This window comes from Hylobates moloch, unplaced genomic scaffold, assembly GCF_009828535.3.
Source record: "Hylobates moloch isolate HMO894 unplaced genomic scaffold, HMol_V3 SCAFFOLD_16, whole genome shotgun sequence".
Classification (NCBI taxonomy): Eukaryota; Metazoa; Chordata; class Mammalia; order Primates; family Hylobatidae; genus Hylobates; species Hylobates moloch.
In genome coordinates this window covers 60,095,330-60,113,800 of record NW_026652291.1, presented here as the reverse complement: position 1 = coordinate 60,113,800, position 18,471 = coordinate 60,095,330, and the positions used below count along the sequence as shown (strand labels likewise).

The window sequence follows — 18,471 nt, the reverse complement described above, 5'->3', positions numbered from 1 at the left end:
AGTGCAGTGGCGCAATCACAGCTCACTACAGCCTCGACCTCCTAGGCTTACGCAGTCCTTCCACCTCAGCCTCCCAAAGGGTTGGGATTACAGGCATGAGCCACTGCCTGGCCTCTAGATTTCTTTGCAGTTATCTTCCTTCTCCTCTTTGTCATGTTTTTGTTGTTCGTTTTGTCTTTTTATTTAGATCTGCTCTGCCTTTCAGATTTCTAAGTGAATATTTTTTAAAAGTTTAAATTTGAAAATTAGCAGGCTGCTCTATATTCTTAAAGCACATTGTTAGACAAGATATGACATAATTAACCATTCAATTAAAGCCTTAAGGTTATATGATATAACACTAAGTGGGCAGAATACAAAAGTGTTATGTGTAGTGTAATTATGACTGTACAAAGGAAATGATTAGAGGAAAGAACAAAAAGAAATATACCAAAATGACAAAAAGATAATCGTATTAATTGATAGTAGGTTAGTTCTCCTCAGCCCTCTATCCACCCTTTTACTTTCTAGATGCTTTGCTAATATTTTACTGAAAAAAAAAAAAAAAGGGTGCTTGAAGCTAAAATTTAAACTACAAGGCCGGTCACAGTGGCTCACGCTTGTAATCCTAGCACTTTGGGAGGCCGAGGCGGGCAGGTCACGAGGTCAGGAGATCGAGACCACAGTGAAACCCCGTCTCTACTAAAAATACAAAAAATTGGCTGGGCGTGGTGGCGGGCGCCTGTAGTCCCAGCTACTCGGAGGCTGAGGCAGGAGAATGGCGTGAACCTGGGAGGCGGAGCTTGCAGTGAGCCGAGATTGCGCCACTGCACTCCAGCCTGGGCAACAGAGCGAGACTCCGTCTCAAAAAATAAATAAATAAAAAATAAATAAACTACATAGAAGTAGCTTCATTGTATTTCTTTTGGTCACTCTATTTTGATTCCGGTAAGGGCCATGTTAGTCGTGATTGTCTCCTGTCTCTCCTGTTTCTGTTGCTGAAAGTATATATCATTGAATTTCTCCTTCCTGGGGGTGTCTTCATTAGATACTTTCTCTCCTCTGTTGATTGTGAGCAAATACATTTGGAGCCATTGTGTATCTGTTCTTTCAGGCAAGAGCAGCTAAACTCTCTGAGGGCAGCCAGCCTGCTGAGGAGGAAGAGGATCAAGAAACACCTTCCAGAAACCTAAGGGTCAGAGCAGATCGAAATTTGAAAACAGAGGAGGAAGAAGAGGAGGAGGAGGAGGAGGAGGAAGAAGATGATGAAGAAGAGGAAGATGATGATGAGGGACAAAAATCTAGGGAGGCACCAATCCTGAAAGAGTTTAAGGAAGAAGGGGAAGAGATGCCTAGAGTAAAACCAGAGGAGATGATGGATGAGAGACCCAAAACAAGATCCCAGGAACAGGAGGTGTTAGAGAGAGGAGGCAGAGTTACAAGATCCCAGGAAGAGGCTAGAAAAAGTCATCTGGCCAGACAGCAGCAGGAGAAGGAAATGAAAACAGCATCTCCCCTTGAGGAGGAAGAAAGAGAAATAAAATCTTCACAAAGCTTAAAGGAAAAATCGAAGTCTCCTTCCCCTCCTCGACTGACTGAAGATCTAAAGAAGGCCTCACTTGTAGTGCAGCCAGAGCAAACTGCCAACGAGGAGGAGACTCCTCCACCTTTACTTACGAAGGAAGCATCTTCTCCACCACCTCATACACAACTCCATAGTGAAGAAGAAATAGAGCCCATGGAAGGCCCAGCCCCCCCTGTCCTCATTCAGTTATCTCCTCCTAATACAGTTGCTGAGACCAGGGAGCTATTAGTATCTCAGCATACTGTCCAGTTGGTAGGAGGCCTGTCTCCTTTGTCAAGTCCTTCAGAGACCAAAGCAGAATCTCCAGCAGAGAAAGTGCCAGAGGAAAGTATACTGCCTCTGGTTCAGAAAAGCACACTGGCTGACTACTCAGCCCAGAAGGATCTTGAACCTGAGTCAGACAAATCTGCTCAGCCCCTCCCTCTAAAAATTGAGGAATTAGCACTGGCCAAAGGAATCACTGAAGAATGTCTGAAACAGCCATCTTTGGAACAGAAGGAAGGCAGAAGAGCTTCTCATACCCTTCTCCCAAGCCACAGATTGAAACAGTCAGCTGATTCATCCTCTAGCCGGTCCTCCTCATCTTCCTCCTCCAGTTCTAGATCAAGATCTCGCTCTCCTGACAGTTCAGGTTCTCGGTCTCGTTCACCGCTCAGATCCAAGCAGAGAGATGTAGCCCAGGCACGTACTCATGCCAACCCTCGTGGTAGACCCCAGGTGGGCTCCAGATCAACATCAGAGTCCAGATCAAGGTCACGTTCACGTTCACGTTCTCGTTCAGCATCAAGCAACAGCAGAAAAGTGAGTATGAGAGAATCCCGGGTGTATTAATGTTCTGTCATATTCCAGTGGTTTTCATTTCAGCCCCTGGAGAACCTGTCATGATTTCTGAAAGGAATAGGAAAAGCCTCCTTTAGTCTCCTTCACTGATTACTTTCTCCTCATTTCAGAATCGAATTTTCAATTAATTGATTCCCGAAATGGGGTTCTTTTTCATTTTGAGTCCCTTGATAGAATGTTGAATTTACGTACTCCTCTCCTCCACTAGATGGAAACTTCTTGAGGATATGGGCATGCCCTTTTACGTGTGTGTCCCAGGATCTAGCATCTAGTTAAAACTTAATAATTTGTTAAATAAGTGGTCAAGGAGACCACTAAATGGGAATAAACGCAGACAAAATGGGAGTAAACACAGACAAAAAGGTCCAGAGTATAAAATTTGGTCCATGGAAACTGGAAACCTCAGCAATCTACCGAATATATACCATATACAATAATTTTCCTTGTTATGTGTTCCATTTTGTTTTAGTCTCTGAGCCCTGGAGTCTCCAGGGACAGCAGCACCAGCTATACTGAAACCAAAGATCCCTCTTCTGGTCAGGAGGTTGCAACTCCACCAGTGCCACAACTGCAGGTCTGTGAGCCAAAGGAGAGGACTTCCACCTCCTCATGCTCTGTCCCAGCAAGGCGTCTGAGTCAGCCTGAACCAGCTGAAAAGCATGTGACCCAGAGGTTCCAGCCTGAGCGGGTAGGCTGTTGTGTCCCCTTCCTACACAGAGATGGAGGATTAAGCAAGATCTTCCCTCTTGTCTTTGCTATAAAACTAAAAAGTTAAGTCTGGACAAGGTTCAGTAGAAATGTAGTGGATGCCTGTTAATCCTGCTTCACTCATTTCCAGCTCCCTGGTTCGTAGAAGTTCTCTGCATCAGGCTGAGCAGCAGGGTTATCTCCAGGGCCCCCAGGGTCAATTCTTCCTCATAATTCCTCCTTTTATCTGCCAAAAGGAAGTCAGCCTTTTCTCAGTTCTCTCAAAAAAGAATTGTCAACGGCCGGGCGCGGTGGCTCACGCTTGTAATCCCAGCACTTTGGGAGGCCGAGGCGGGCGGATCACGAGGTCAGGAGATCGAGACCACGGTGAAACCCCGTCTCTACTAAAAATACAAAAAATTAGCCGGGCATGGTGGCGGGCGCCTGTAGTCCCAGCTACTCGGAGAGGCTGAGGCAGAAGAATGGCGTGAACCCGGGAGGCGGAGCTTGCAGTGAGCCGAGATTGCGCCACTGCACTCCAGCCTGGGTGACAGAGCGAGACTCTGTCTCAAAAAAAAAAAAAAAAAAAATTGTCAGAACAAGGATCACTGAGGAAAAGGAAAAAAGTTAAAAATTCTGATAAAATGATAACTGGCATAAATATTCTTGAAGTACCTATTTTTAAGCCATGTTCCATTCCTTATTCTAAAATGAAATAAAGATACAGAGGGCTGTGTGTGGAGCTGGTACTGTGTATGTCCTGCCTTGCCTTTTTCAGGCTCCAGGTAGAAGAAAAGGAACCAAGCAGATTTAAGTATTTTGCTCTGTTTGTTTTTGCTGTCTCCTGACAGGGGAGCCCAAAGAAGTGTGAAGCTGAAGAGGCAGAGCCACCAGCTGCCACACAGCCCCAAACCTCAGAGACTCAGACCTCTCATCTGCCAGAATCAGAAAGAATTCATCACACTGTGTAAGTGATATATCTCGACTGGGGTGTAACAAGGAACTATGAGTGTGCGATAGTTCTTCGCTCCCTAGGGTTCTTTGACTAAGCAGTCCTAGTTTCCTTTTAAAACATAAAGGCAGAGTTTTATCTGGACAAAGGCTAGACTTCAGTTACTATGTTGGGAGCTGCCACCTTTAAGGTAACCTGAAAAGTGGTCATCAGGGCACAAGGAAAACTCACCTGGGATCATCCAGCCAAAATAGTCAACTCCTTTAAGATTTAGGCAATAGAAGCTTCTGCTTCCACACTCAAAACCATGTAAGGGAATTGACTGAGGGCATCTTAATCTTTAACTCATGTTTACCTAGGAACCCAGTTTAATAAAGGATATTGAGGGTCTTAATAAAGGAAGGCACGACTGGGTGCTATTTTTTAGTTTGTGCATTTTCCCTAGTTACTACCTGTCATTAAGCTATCCTAGTTCTGCTAGGATATCCTAGTTCTTACAGCATGCAGTACAGCAAATTATGAAGTTCCTTTCAAGTCAGAAGTTTGTTCCTGGGCCCTTAAGACCATTTGATTGAACTTAAAATTTATACAATTAATGTGAGTTTTTTAAATCTTTATATTAAGTCCTAGAGAAATACTCGTATCAGATTAAATTTGTAATTAAATAGGTATGTCATTCATTCTTCTGAGATAGGTATTATAAATTAAGAAGCCAATGAGCCAGAATTCCTGGCTTCAAAGTCTCATGGGAAATGAAAAAATGAAGCCTTATGGGAATAAGATTGCGTAGCTTTTAGACATTAGGAACCCTGAACTGCTTTGTAGAATGTCCTGTGTAGACTGTTAGCCTAAAGTTATTCTATACTTGTTTTTATGCCATATTAACACTAATGCTACCAGTATGATTTTCCCCTATATGTAACTGTCTAATAATTTACACTCTTCTGAGAGCTTCAAACTGTACTTTGACTTTTGGAGGGTAGTGGGCAGGTGACATGATTTATCTCATTTGCCTGTGACTTTAATGATAGTTTATAGACCTTACTATATAGCTTTTACCTGGGGGTATACCCTTACTGGGGGTATATAGTCTTACCTCTGCTGCCATCTTGTGGCTGTTAACATTTTTTGTTTGGCAGCCAAAAGTTCACTCTACTTCCTTTGAAATTTTTTTGTTTTTCCCTTTTGGAATGGGTACATTATCCTTTGGAAAAGGGTTTTTCTTCTAGGACCATAAAGTGAAAACTCAGCGGATTCTGGAAGGTATTCAGGATTCCCCAGCTACATCATCGATGAGGAAATGGGGTGACATTTTCTCTTCCATATCCCTCAACCAGACATAATACCTGCCCCTCTCCTCCCAATTCCATGGAGGTACATTTTACATTCCATTTTACAAAAGCATGTGCTTTGTGAAATGGCAGTTTTGAAGTGGGTATTGACAGCCTGCTACTAATCGGGCCTGAGGAACTGCTTCCGATGCACCTTGGGAAGAAAGTGATTTTCTGAAAAGCTCTTTGCTAGCCTTAAAATTCTGTGGGTTTATGAGATCCTAGCAACAGAAAGGCATTTTATTTTGTTTTGAAGCAGCTTTTTTTCTGGACATTCCCATGCAATTCCAGGGCACATGAAGCTTGGAGTCATAGAGTTTCCTGTCCCCCCACTCCAGGTAAAGGTGGTTTTGATCTTCATTTTATGACTGAGATAATTTAGTCACATTGATTCTAATAAGATGATAGGCAAGTGGCATCTTGGGCAAATACTTAGATTGTCCATTGTTGCCTAGGCCCGCTTCAGTGGAGTAGTGTATAGAAGGGAACTGCAGTCTTCACTGAGGAGCAGTTCACACACATCACTCGTACCTGCTTTCCTTCTACCTGCCTACCACATGGTTTGTTCAACATCCTAACAAAATGGCATGCCTAGAGGCCTAAACCCATAGGCATTAGATCTGGTAAATAAATCTTTGAGAAGGTTGCATACATTTCTGGAGGCCCTACCACAACTGATTAACAACATCCTTCCTGGTCTCTCACCCCTCCAGAGTGTTAAGTGTGCAGCCTGGCAGCCCTCTAGAGCCCTGGCCAATTTTGAAAGCGGAATCAACAATGCTAAATGGAAAAGACCATTTATGGCATGGCCAGGCGTGGTGACTCATGCCTGTAATCGCAACACTTTGGGAGGCCGAGGCAGGTGGATCACCTGAGGTCAGGAATTCGAGACCAGCCTGACCAACATGGTGAAACCCCGTCTCTACTAAAAATACAAAATTAGCTGGGCGTGGTGTGCATGCCTGTAATCCCAGCTGCTCAGGAGGCTGAGACAGGAGAATCGCCTGAACCCGGGAGGCAGAAGTTGCGGTGAGCTGAGATCACGCCATTGCACTCCAGCCTGGGCAACAAGAGCGAAACTCCGTCTCAAAAAAAAAAAAAAAAGGAAAAGACCATTTATGGCTTAACCTTGGTTTTTCTGTCTGTCTCAACAAGAAGTCATATGACTTTAAAAAACAGAGCAGTAAAGTGTTAAAAAAAAAAAAAACAATTAGACTTCAAGGACCTGTCACCACTTGGAAGAGATTGACTGACTTTTTTGCTGTGTTTGGTTAAATCCATTCTGATTCTGATTGTGCCTGAGGAATTCTTAATTTATGAGGTAAGGTGTCTTTTTCATTGCTTGGAGCAGGAATTTGTGGGTCCTCAGTCCTGTTTCAGTTGAGCCCTGTTCAAAACTCTGGTCTTCTGTCTTCTATGGGTGTAACAAAAATGTTCCCATATAGCAGAAAATAATGGTATTCTCTTTTTACTTAAAAAAAAAAGTGGGGGGAAGAAAGGAAAGGGGATTTGTTTGTGTGGGCATCTGTATCATTCAGCTATAGTTAATTCAGACCTGGATTTCTGTAGATACAACTTTCCTGTATGCACAGACCTAGCAGGCAATAGCAGTTTTAGGCTCTTGGTACAATGCATGTTTGTCTTTCTGCCTGTGTAGGAGGAAGGTAATGCTTCTTTAAGCCAATATGACGGTGTAATTGATATTCCCCGGGGGACATACAATGCCAATATCCCAAATGATGCATGAAAAAGCGGAATTTGTTGTCATCAATAGAGTTTGCTCCACTGAGAAATTATCTAAGGACATATACCCCAAAATCATGCTGTTCTTGGTTATCTTGGGACCAGTATGCTTCTGAGGGTATCTAGTCCCACTGTTTCTTATTAAATTTTCGCGTCAGTTTTTCAGCTCCTCATGAATTTTCTATAATAACTAAAATTTCAACATATATGCCTATAGGAATTTCCTTTTCCATTAGCTTCTCTGAATCTCATATTCACATATGAATTGTAATGTGATATTATTAGCCTCCAAGTAGTCGTATCCTTTTCTTCTGGGCTTCTTTGTGTACTGTTTAATGATGGGTAGATATCCCCACTGCTTATTCTTGCAATTCCACAGACTGTTAAGCTATGTTGGGCTCTGACACATGGTTAAAAGGCTTTGGTACTAGTCCCGCAAGTAGATAGAGTCCATTTTGGGGACAGTTTCAAGGATTCTTCTTTATCTTTTTTTTTTTTTTTTTTTTGGAGACAGAGTCTCACTCTGTCACCCAGGCTGGAGTGCAGTGGCCCGATCTCTGCTCACTGCAACCTCCACCTCCTGGGTTCAAGCAATTATCATGCCTCAGCCTCCTGAGTAGCTGGGACTATAGACGCGGCTGCCACACCCTGCTAATTTTTGTATTTTTAATAGAGATGGGGTTTCACCATGTTGGCCAGGCTGGTCTCAAACTCCTGGCCTCAGTCAGTCCTCCTGCCTCAGTCTCCCAAAGTGTTGGTATTAACAGGCATGAGCCACCACGCCCGGCCCTCATTATTGTCTGAAAATAAAATGTTCGGAATTGTTGGGTCCCACAGAATTGATCATGGGAAAATAGAAAACACACGCCTCTTGTGTCTTAAGAGGGTAAAGGAGAACATGGTAAGATTCTTATTCTTAAAAACAGAAATTTTCAGCCGGGCGCGGTGGCTCACGCCTGTAATCCCAGCACTTTGGGAGGCGGAGGCGGGCAGATCACGAGGTCAGGAGATCGAGACCATCCTGGCTGACACAGTGAAACCCCGTCTCTACTAAAAATACAAAAAATTAGCCAGGTGTAGTGGCGCGTGCCTGTAGTCCCAGCTACTCAGGAGGCTGAGGCAGGAGAATGGCGTGAACCCGGGAGGCGGAGCTTGCAGTGAGCTGAGATTGTGCCACTGCACTCCAGCCTGGGCGACAGAGTGAGACTCCGTCTCAAAAAAAAAAAAAAGGAATTTTCGATAACAAAATCTCTCAAAATCAGCCACTTCTGGAGAGGCATATTAGCAGCTGAGAGTATTTTAGGACAGTGGATAAATGGAGCATTTTATTTGAGGATGGCTGAAGGTAACATTTTCTGTGGTGTAACATTCTTTATGGGGATTCTATTAAAAAAAGTTTTTCTCTTTTTTGAGATGGAATTTTGCTCTTGTTGCCCAGGCTGGAGTGCAATGGCACGATCTCGGCTCACCACAACCCCTGCATCCTGGGTTCAAGCGATTCTCCTGCCTCAGCTTCCCGAGTAGCTGGGATTACAGGCATGCGCCGCCACGCCCAGCCAATTTTGTGTTTTTAGTAGAGACAGGGTTTCTCCATGTTGGTCAGGCTGGTGATCCGCCCACCTCAGCCTCCCAAAGTGCTGGGATTACAGGCGTGAGCCACCATGCCCAGCCAAAATTTTTTTTTCAATAAGAAAACTTTTAGGTTAGCAAGCATTTAGTAAGTGTCCACTTGGTACCCACAATGACACCCTAATTCAGAAATAGTTAGGGAACATTACTTTGTGTTAGACTCTGGGCTAGGGGCCTAGAGATACAATCCCTACCCTTGAGGAATTATGCAGGGTAGAGACCGGGGGCAGGTAAAGTAGCAGTTATTATACAGAGTGATAAGGGCATTGCTGAAAACCTGTCATGCCAATCACTGAATGGCTTTGCCTCGGAGAACAAGCAGTCTACTCTTTTGAGGAAACTCAAACCCCCAGAGGTGGCATCAGCTGAGATAATGGCCTATTAAGTGTGCATGTATATTACATGTGTCTGTACCTTCACTTGGGGCATCCTCCAAGCCAGACTCTTAAGAGCTAACACTTACTACACTGTTCTATGAAATAGGTATTGTCACTATGCCCACTTTGCAGATTACAAAACAGATATACAGAACCAGGAACTTGCCTACTATCACACAACTTTTAACAGAGTGGGGCTAGCCAGTCTGACTCCAAACTTTTCACTCTTACCCTGAGCAAACAGGGACCACTATGTGAAAGGAAACATTTAAAGTAATGTATAAATATGGCCACTTTAGCATGCAGTTGGCATTGTAAGTGTAAGATTTTAAGCAGCGGGGAGAAAATTTCATTCCTAGCTAAAAGCTCAAATGTTACACGAGACACTGAGCTTTGGTTCTCAGAAGTTTATCTTAGTGTAAACTTCTGCTGCCACTAGGATACAAAAGGAACATCTCTGCAGTCAACAAATAAGCATTTTGAGTATCTACAGAGCACTTTTTGAATTATTAGCATCTGTTTCCCACTTTGGTCTAGTGAGGATTCTCATGATTAATATTTTCTGCTTAGTTCCCAGCTTTCTGCCCAGCTGATCTCCCCTGCCCCATATAGCAGCACTCTCACTTCACTGTCTTATCTACTTCAGATCTTCACCTTGGAGCCCTTGCTTCAAGAAGTGGCCTTCAAGCTTCAGCCACCCAAGGTCCCCTTGCCCTGTTTATCCTTTTCTTTTTCTGGCCCCAGTGGACCCTGGGGCAGGGTGACCTTATTAAAGACTCTATAAAACAAAGTTGTCTGTCATCTCTTCAGAGACACCAACCCTGCCCCCCTTCTACTGATAATTGAAAAAAGAACTCTCCCTGCTATCCACTTCCCTCTACCATCCCTGGGAAAAGGACATGCTGGAGTAGTAACACGTGGTCATTGCCGGGGTGAGCCGCCAGTTACTGTAGTGATTGGATAGTGACAATTCCCATCCCACCTCCCTACCTGCAGCATCTGACTGGTTGGTCTGGTTTCAGTGTTCCATGCCTAGATTACTGGATAGAGTATGGTAGGCACATAAAATATTGCTCATGCCCCACCCTCTATCCAGCTTTCATTACCATCCTTCTTTAATCACTTTTCAACTTTGGCTTTATCATTCTTATTTAATCCTTTTTCACTCCCACCTCTACTGTTTGCCTGCCTTCTATTCTCTAGAATCTTCCAATCAAGCAGCTGTAACTTTACATGTCCTCCACCCAGCCCCCTCCCCTGCCCCCTGGGAAGACCAGGAGGGAGCACTCCAGCCCTGGGGGGTTAAGCCTCTGTAGCTGCTGTAACCTGAGAAAAGAAGGCCAGGCCTCTGGAGCCAGCAGTCAGCTCCCTGTGGCCTGCCAAAGGATAAGAACCTTGCTCACTCAGCTCCCTCCCTCTTTTCTTTCCCCTCCCCTGCTGCAGCAAGGCCCTCCCCCATCCGCACACACAGGCTGCTGGGTAAGTGGCAAGATGGCTCCCCTGCATGTCTCCGGCTGATCGCTGCCGCTCCGCCAATACAATAGAGCCAGCCACTACCAGCAGCCTGGCCCTCTTCCTCCTTCTCCAGAGAGACCAATCCAGCCGAACTCGGGGTTTGCCGTGAGGACTTAACGCTTATCTCTTAAAAGCCAGATCTGTTTTAGCCTCCCCGCACCACCACCACCTCCCCTTCCATTTACCATTTTTTGGATCCCCGGTTGCTACATCTCAATTTTCTCTCTCTGGATCGGGTGGCTGGGGAGGAGGTGGTGGGATCTTGGGACAAGGAAGGTGTGTGTTTTTTTTCTTTATTTTTTTTAGGATTTTTTTTGTTTGGTTTTTGTTATTTCTTCCATTCCAGAAAGGGATAAACAGCACTTCCAGGGGGAGAAAAAAAATCATGTTATCAGAAAGCAAAGAAGGGTGAGAGCTTCACATTTCCATGTATGCCTTTTCCCCACCGCTCTAGCTCCCTTCATCTTCTCTTCCTCATGGCTTTCACTCCGCCTTTCGTTTTGGTTTTCAGTCATTCTGCTTTCCCCCTTTGTCCTTCCTGCCCAGTTTCTAATTGGCCCCACTTGCCCTTTCTGTATGGGAAATAGATATTTTTTTTGTATAAGCCTTTTCTCGATGTAAGCAGCTCAATCTCGTGTTTCTGTGGGGGCCTGTTAGCTGGGGGCACAGTTCCGATTTTCCCCTCCCCCTAGCCCCCTAGTGCATCCCTCCTTGACTGCTCTAGGGAGGTTCTTCTGACCTCTGAGTGTCAGTTAGCCTGTTGGGAATGCTGACTTTTCTGGTGGTGGTTATCGACCTGGGAGGCTTGGTTTCCCCTCTCCTGAGCCGTAGGCCTCTGATCATCTTGATTTGATTTTTTTTGCTTGGTGTTTGGGTGGTAGAGGGGGTGAGATTTGAGATAGAAGTTGGGGATGAAAACAGAAAACAAAGGTGGAAAGATAGTTTATCTGAAGTGAATCTCTGGGATTCTTTGCCTGAAATGGGAGCTAACTTGTGAGATTAAGAGTGGGAGAGTGGGTTTGGTGTTCGTGGGGGAAGCTGCCTGTGTGGGGGAGGGTGTGTCCTGACTAGGAGGCCTGCTGTCTTTATCTCTTGGAAGTTGGAATGAGGGAGTGGGAGAAACTGGGTGAAAGCCGAATGTAGGAACAGTTTCTACACCTCTGAGCAGGTAAAAGTGGCCCTAATCTTCTCTGAGCTCTCATATTCAATTCACCAGTTTTAATTTTTCCTTTTGAATGAGAGAGGGTCCTTGAAGCCTGAACCTTCACCAGGCCTGCTTCTTCCCTGCAGCTCCCACCCCCACCCCCACCATTTTCTCCGTGCTGGCGTCTCCAGATCCTGAGGATCAGCAGGCCTTTACTTATTAAGCAGTTGATTAAACACAGGTCAGGCTTTTTTGCCAAAGCTGTGGCCATTCTTTCTTGTCTTTTTAAGGGAATCGGGCTTCCCTTCGTTTCTCATGCAATTTTGCCATATAAAGGTGCCTTTGGCCAGGGAGACGGAGGCCACAGGGTTGTGGGCAAATGACAGTCACTTTTGTGGGACTATTTTCAGAGGAGGGTTTTTCTCCTTTCATCTAAGAGTACTCTGGTGAGTTATTACCTGAGAATAGTTGGAGTCCTAACCCCACAAATGACAACTTTAACTCATCTGGGCAATGGGTGGATGTGGTTGCTGTGATCCATGCTCTTTCCCCAAGGAAAATCTATTTCCCACTTTTCCCACTGGGACAAGGTCTCTAACCTTGATCAGAAAAGCAGCCCTCCTAATCCCACCCAAGTGATGAGGCAGGAGGGTTTCCTGACCCAGTAACTAACATCTTGCTCTCTCTTCCCCTTGGTTCTTTTCTGCCCCCCCCCCCACCACTCCCCCCTCCTGTCAGTGAGGAGAAGGAGGAAGTGACCATGGACACAAGTGAAAACAGACCTGAAAATGATGTTCCAGAACCTCCCATGCCTATTGCAGACCAAGTCAGCAATGATGACCGCCCGGAGGGCAGTGTTGAAGATGAGGAGAAGAAAGAGGTAAACATCCAAGCCACCTGTTGGGGCGGATGGGCAGGAATGGACCTAGGGGAAAGAGTAGACCACTCTAGTGATCCCTCTTACACAGTGGGTTAACTTTAAGGAGGGATGAGGCAGGGACTTGGATCAGAATAGGGCCAAGGGAGAATTCGCTGGTTTAGCAAGGGAGACCCCTTGTGATGGGGACAGGGCTCATTCATTTTCCTTTCCTTGTTGGGGAAGTAGTGCCCAGACTAGACGTTTGTGACTAACTGGAAAGTCTGATAATGGCCCTTTATCTAAGATTTATGTTCAGCTTTTCCTGCTGTCTTCCCAAGCTTCTCCGGGTGGTAACTCCTTTAGCTTTCCCTCCTTTTTAAAAGCCTGATGGAGCCCAACGCCATCTAGTGGACATTGGTGGTTCTCACCAGACCAGCCATGCTGAGAAATTTTTGTTCCTCCTCTGCCCCCCAGTGGTCTCACTGCAGAGATGTAGCTACTTAGAAGCCAGCACTTGTGATCCAGAAGGCCCCTTCTCAGTTACCTGTGACCCCTCTACCTCCTTTTTTGGCATATGTTATCTTGTGTCCTGCACCCAATTCAGGGGGCTTCCCCCATCAGAGCCAGCGAAGTCTTCTTGGCTCTTAAAGTAATTGAGAAAGAATGAGCTGGGTTTAGGAGAGGGGTAACAAGGTGGGAGGGACTGTTGTGTGTGTAGCCTTTTTCTGGTGTGTGTTGCGGGGGTGGGGGCCGGTGAAAGTGATTTGATGTGCAGAATATTATTTATTACAAGGTCCTTCTTCCCCGTAAAACTTTGTCCAAGTACCTCATGTACGGTAATCCGCCCGTAAAATATAACCCTGCCCAACTGGCCAATCGCTGATGCCGCCTCTTCCTCTGGACCCACCCGCTGCTACTGAGCTGCCCAATCAGAGCCAAGTCTGCTATCCAGGTGTCTTGGCCAGAGGGGGGCATGTATATGGGCTCCTGTGATGGGCCCCCTTTTGCCTCCCTGTCTTGCTTACATCAGGGGGCCAAGAAGAACACTGTTCTGGAGAGACTTGTATTGAGCAAGCAAAAAACATTTGGAAAGGGGTGGACTTGCATCATCTCCCTATTTGGGACACCCCAAGAAGAGCTTGTGCCAGTGCTGGGGCGCCTGCCCACATGCCCTTGCCCTTTTGAGGACTGTGGGTTGCCTTGTTTGCTACAGACTGTTGGGATCCCCATCTAGGGCACCAAGACCTCCTAAAGTTTGTGATCGCAGTGCCATGCTGTAAAACACTGAGTGGGACCCTCTACTTAAGCTGTGACGACTAGGAACCATGCAGAGGAGTCTAGGGTCTGAGCCCCCGGGGATTTAATGCTGATGACAGCCCAGCCCATGTGTCACCACTTGCTCATCAGATGGACTTTCCTTTGGTCCCTGTTGTCCATGGTGAAGGGCAGCATGTTGGTTGCTCCAACTTCTCCTCCATCCCTGGAGGCAGGGACTCATTTCATCCACCTGACTGGAACCACTGTCTCAGCTGGAGTCCCTGAGGAGATGCCAGCCACAACTCTCCGAAGAGAAGTATTCTGACCTTGCTGCTGAATGTGTGCCAGGTCCTGGGGATATTCACCTACTACCCCCAGGCTACCTTCATCAGAGGCTCCATGATCCCACTCGGTGAGAGGACCCCCTCCCCAGTTACAGGCAGAGGAGAAAGGGACTCTGGAGTCATCACCTGGATTCCAAGTATTGGGTGGTGTTATTGCTGCAGCTTGCCACTGGTGGACATAGGGTCCTGCCTGCCTCTCACGATAAAAGGCAAGGATCATTCCTGCTACTTACTGGCCATCTCATCAGGGACTGCAAGATGATGTCCCTACAGGGCCAGGACTGATGTCTCTGCCCCTTTCCCCCCTCTATCCCTCGCTGAGCCTGGCCACCGCCAGTGAACTGTCTTGACATCATGGAAACTGGGCAGCGTCCCCCCACACGTTTCCCTCCCGCCCCCCCTGCGCCCCTGGGAGGACTCTGGCAGTGCCGTGCTGACTACCACGCCGTGCGCCCACCTTTTTTGCCAACCCAACCCCCCACCAATTGCACAGCGCCTAGCAGGGAGGGCTCATTCTGATTGGACCGGCGGTTGACTAGATACAGTACACAGTGAGGTGCGATTGGCTGAACTGAAGATCCCAGGTGTGAGATGGTACCTGGAACATTTGTCATATTCCTAGTTTATTTTCTTCTTTATTTTCTTCTTCTTTTTTTTAATATTTTATTTTATTTTTTTCTATATCTTTATTTTTTCTGATTTCTTTTATTTATTTATTTGGTTCATGTTTTTCCTGTTTTAATTAAGACCTTTTTTTTTGTTTTGTTTTCCTCACTAACTTACCCATCGAGAGCGGCCCAGCTAGGGGTCAGGCTGGCCCTTAACAGAGACCAAGGAGACTTGGTTAGACGACACAAACGGGGCTGCGGGCGGGGGTGGATGGGAAAGGGATTTCTTCACGAGGTTTCTGCCCTACCCTTTAGAAGAGTGGTAGAGTGGTCTTAGTTTTTCCAGAAATAAGCACCTACATTTAAAAATACTCTATTCCCTTTTTCTCTCTTGCTTTTTTTCTCCCCCGCTCTCTCCATAGTCTTTCGTCGTTCACCCACTGAGTGTTTGGGGTAGAAACTTGTCCCAAAGATGTCTTCTGGTCTTTGGCAGAGCCCCTAAGGCTGGAGCCCTGGTTGGAGAGGAAACAGACTCTGCTGGCGCTCCCTGCAGTGGCTGGAAAGTCTAAGGATCTCCTTGGGGACGATCTGCCCTTCATAAAAACCTTCCTTTACCAAAGACACCTCTGAGTTCTTTTTGCTAGCACTTGGCTCAAGAGCCTCATCTCCAGTGGGTCTGTGCTGCCCTTTTCCACAGCGTGGTGGGGGTCTGGGCAGTCTTGACATGACAGTCTGCTGTCCAGGCATCTCAAAGCCATTGTCAGTGGGCATCAGTCTGGCCATTGAAGAAAGGAGGGTTACCTTGTTGAAGTTGCCATCCAAAGTTGGTTTTCCTTGTTTCCTCGAGTTAGCAAGGAAGGACCCGGGAGAACTAGATGACCCAGTTTGGGGCACAGTTTGTTTGGCTTGGTGTCCTCTCGACTCAGACAGTGAAAGAGAGGGCATGACCAACATCTTTAAGGGGCTGAGAGGCTACGGAACTCCTCTTCCAGCTTATTTCTGGTTAAGCTAATACACAGGTGTGATACGGAGTAGATGACTTTCCCTGCTCTGATGTTTAGTTTTATTTTTTTCTCTAACTTGCATTGATTCTGCTTCGTTTTTGCCGTTTGCCGCTTCTGTTTTGGTCTCTGTCTGTCTCTGTGTCTCTCTCTGTCTCTCTCTCACTCTCTCTGTGTCTTTGGAGGCTAAGCTAAGACTGCCCCATCTAACCTCCTTCCCCCCTCTCTGTGGGGTGTCTCTCTTTCTCTTTTTTTTTTCCCTTTTTCTTCTTTATACAGAGCTCGCTGCCCAAATCATTCAAGAGGAAGATCTCCGTTGTCTGTAAGTCTAGCCCCAAATCCCTGATAAAAGTCAGGAATACCATAAAAACCAGCATTCATTGAGAACCAGAATTTCATTCTCAATGGCATTCTTGGGTTGCTCCCTCCTGCCCCACCCCTTGTGCCTAGCAAATCTGAATCCTTTTCTATGTAGGGTTTCATTTTGAAATTCAAAACTTGAGACAATCCCCAACATATTTCTCCAGTCACATTTTAATGAGATACAGTGTGACGGGTCTGAGACCATGTCCCATTTAGCCTTAGAGGCATTTATTGTTTCAGATACCTGAATACTCAGTAAGGAATGAGTTTCAGGGACTCCTATATGATGCTTAGCAGTTTATGAATTATTCTGGGTATTTTTTTGTTGTTTTTTTGAGATGGAGTCTCCCTCTGTAGTACCCTATGCTGGAGTGCAGTGGTGCGATCTTGGCTCACTGCAACCTCAGCCTCCTGAGTAGCTGGGATTAGAGGCATGCGCCACCATGCCCAGCTAATTTTTGTATTTTTAGTAGAGATGGGGTTTCACCATGTTGGCCAGGCTGGTCTTGAACTCCTGACCTTGTGATCCACCTGCCTTGGCCTCCCAAAGTGTTGGGATTACAGGCGTGAGCCATCGTGCCTGACCTTGTTTATGCGTTATTCTAAGAGCACCCAAGGAAATGAAAGTGCCCCACACCTCAAACAGTAACAATTTTAACATTTTCCCCAATGAGGAACTCTAGATTACAAAAGTATAATAGATGTTTATAACTTAAATATCAATCTGTAGTGTGAAAATTAAAGGAAGACCAGATCCCATCACGATCTTAGTTCTGCTTAGATGTTAGTATCACATAGTGTTCTTGTTTCTTCTGCATTTACATGTCCTTCTCAGTTTTTCTTCCACACTACTGAAGATATTACTGTCTACCATTAAAAGTTTAAACGGCTCATCAAACTAGCTACCCCTCCCTTACTGCTTTTAGATCAGTAGTTTCTATCAGGAAGGGACCTCAGCCCTTTTAGTGTTCAGTCTGAATTCATGGTTTCCCCAAGTCCCAAATATGATTTCTTTTCTTTTTCTTTTTCTTTTTTTTTTTTTTTTTTTTTTTTTGAGACCGAGTCTCGCTCTGTCACCAGGCTGGAGTGCAGTCAGTGGCACGATCTCAGCTCACTGCAGCCTCCGCCTCCCAGGTTCCAGCAATTCTCCTGCCTCAGCACCCTGAGTAGGTGGGATTACAGGCGTGCACCACAACGCCTGGCTAATTTTTGTATTTTTAGTAGAGATGGGGTTTCACCATGTTGGTCAGGCTGGTGTCAAACTCCTGACCTCGTGATCCACCCGCCTCGGCCTCCCAAAGTGTTGGGATTACAGGCGTGAGCCACCACACCCAGCCTCCAAATATGATTTAAGTTAACCTTTTACCAAAACTCCAGCCAGAGGTAACCTGTAGGTATTATGGTTTGAACTAGCAGAGGTCCTGAGCCCATCTAACTGTTGGGTCTATTTCTTGGGGACAGCAGCTACCAAGGGGGTGCCAGCTGGAAACAGTGACACAGAGGGGGGCCAGCCTGGTCGGAAACGACGCTGGGGAGCCAGCACAGCCACCACACAGAAGAAACCTTCCATCAGTATCACCACTGAATCACTAAAGGTGAGGTGGGAGGAGCCAGGGAAGGGAGGATGAGACCTGTTAAGGTGGGAGTAGACATGGGCCCAGTGTAACGGGGTGGGGGGTATCTGTGTCCCAGAGCCTCATCCCCGACATCAAACCCCTGGCGGGGCAGGAGGCTGTTGTGGATCTTCATGCTGATGACTCTCGCATCTCTGAGGATGAGACAGAGCGTAATGGCGATGATGGGACCCATGACAAGGGGCTGAAAATATGCCGGACAGTCACTCAGGTAAGGCTTCTGCACCCCCATGTCAGGGGAGAGGTGGGAGCAGTAGATGCAGAGCAGCTAGCTGAGGAACTGAGATAAAGTATTTGGAGGGAACTTCCCTGTCTGTGCAGAGGGTTGGGTTGATTGACACTTTCAGGGGTCAGACTACCAAATCCAGCTGGCTAAGTGTTACAAATAAAGTTTTATTGGAACACAACCTCACGAGTTCATTCACATTTGTCTGTGGCTGTTTATTCAATACAACATCACCGGAGTTGAGTAGTTGCAACAAACTATGTGGCCTGCAAAACCTGAAGTACTGCTTTGCTCTACAGAAAAAAATTACCAACTCCTGCCTTAGTTTTCCTCAAGGCAGAGTTGAGGCACTAACAATCCCAGGATCTGGTAGAAGTGAGCTGATAACAAAATACCC

At 46.1% G+C, this 18,471-nt stretch overlaps 1 protein-coding gene across 9 annotated transcripts in view; it reads left to right on the top strand.

Annotated features, from left to right (window-relative positions):
• The window catches only part of ACIN1 (apoptotic chromatin condensation inducer 1), a 37,441-nt gene that overhangs the window by 13,855 nt on the left and 5,115 nt on the right, over window positions 1-18,471 (top strand). For 4 of the 9 annotated variants that reach the window (XM_032179958.2, XM_032179954.2, XM_058429376.1 and 1 more), the window contains 7 exons: window positions 1,094-2,365; window positions 2,874-3,092; window positions 3,943-4,058; window positions 12,521-12,662; window positions 16,131-16,173; window positions 17,676-17,809; window positions 17,907-18,059. In XM_032179958.2, the coding sequence (XP_032035849.1) occupies window positions 1,094-2,365; window positions 2,874-3,092; window positions 3,943-4,058; window positions 12,521-12,662; window positions 16,131-16,173; window positions 17,676-17,809; window positions 17,907-18,059 (2,079 nt within the window). Of the gene's footprint in view, window positions 1-1,093; window positions 2,366-2,873; window positions 3,093-3,942; window positions 4,059-8,686; window positions 10,744-10,984; window positions 11,047-12,520; window positions 12,663-16,130; window positions 16,174-17,675; window positions 17,810-17,906; window positions 18,060-18,471 lie in introns of those variants that run through there. The other 5 variants (XM_032179956.2, XM_032179955.2, XM_032179957.2 and 2 more) reach the window with 5 other exon arrangements.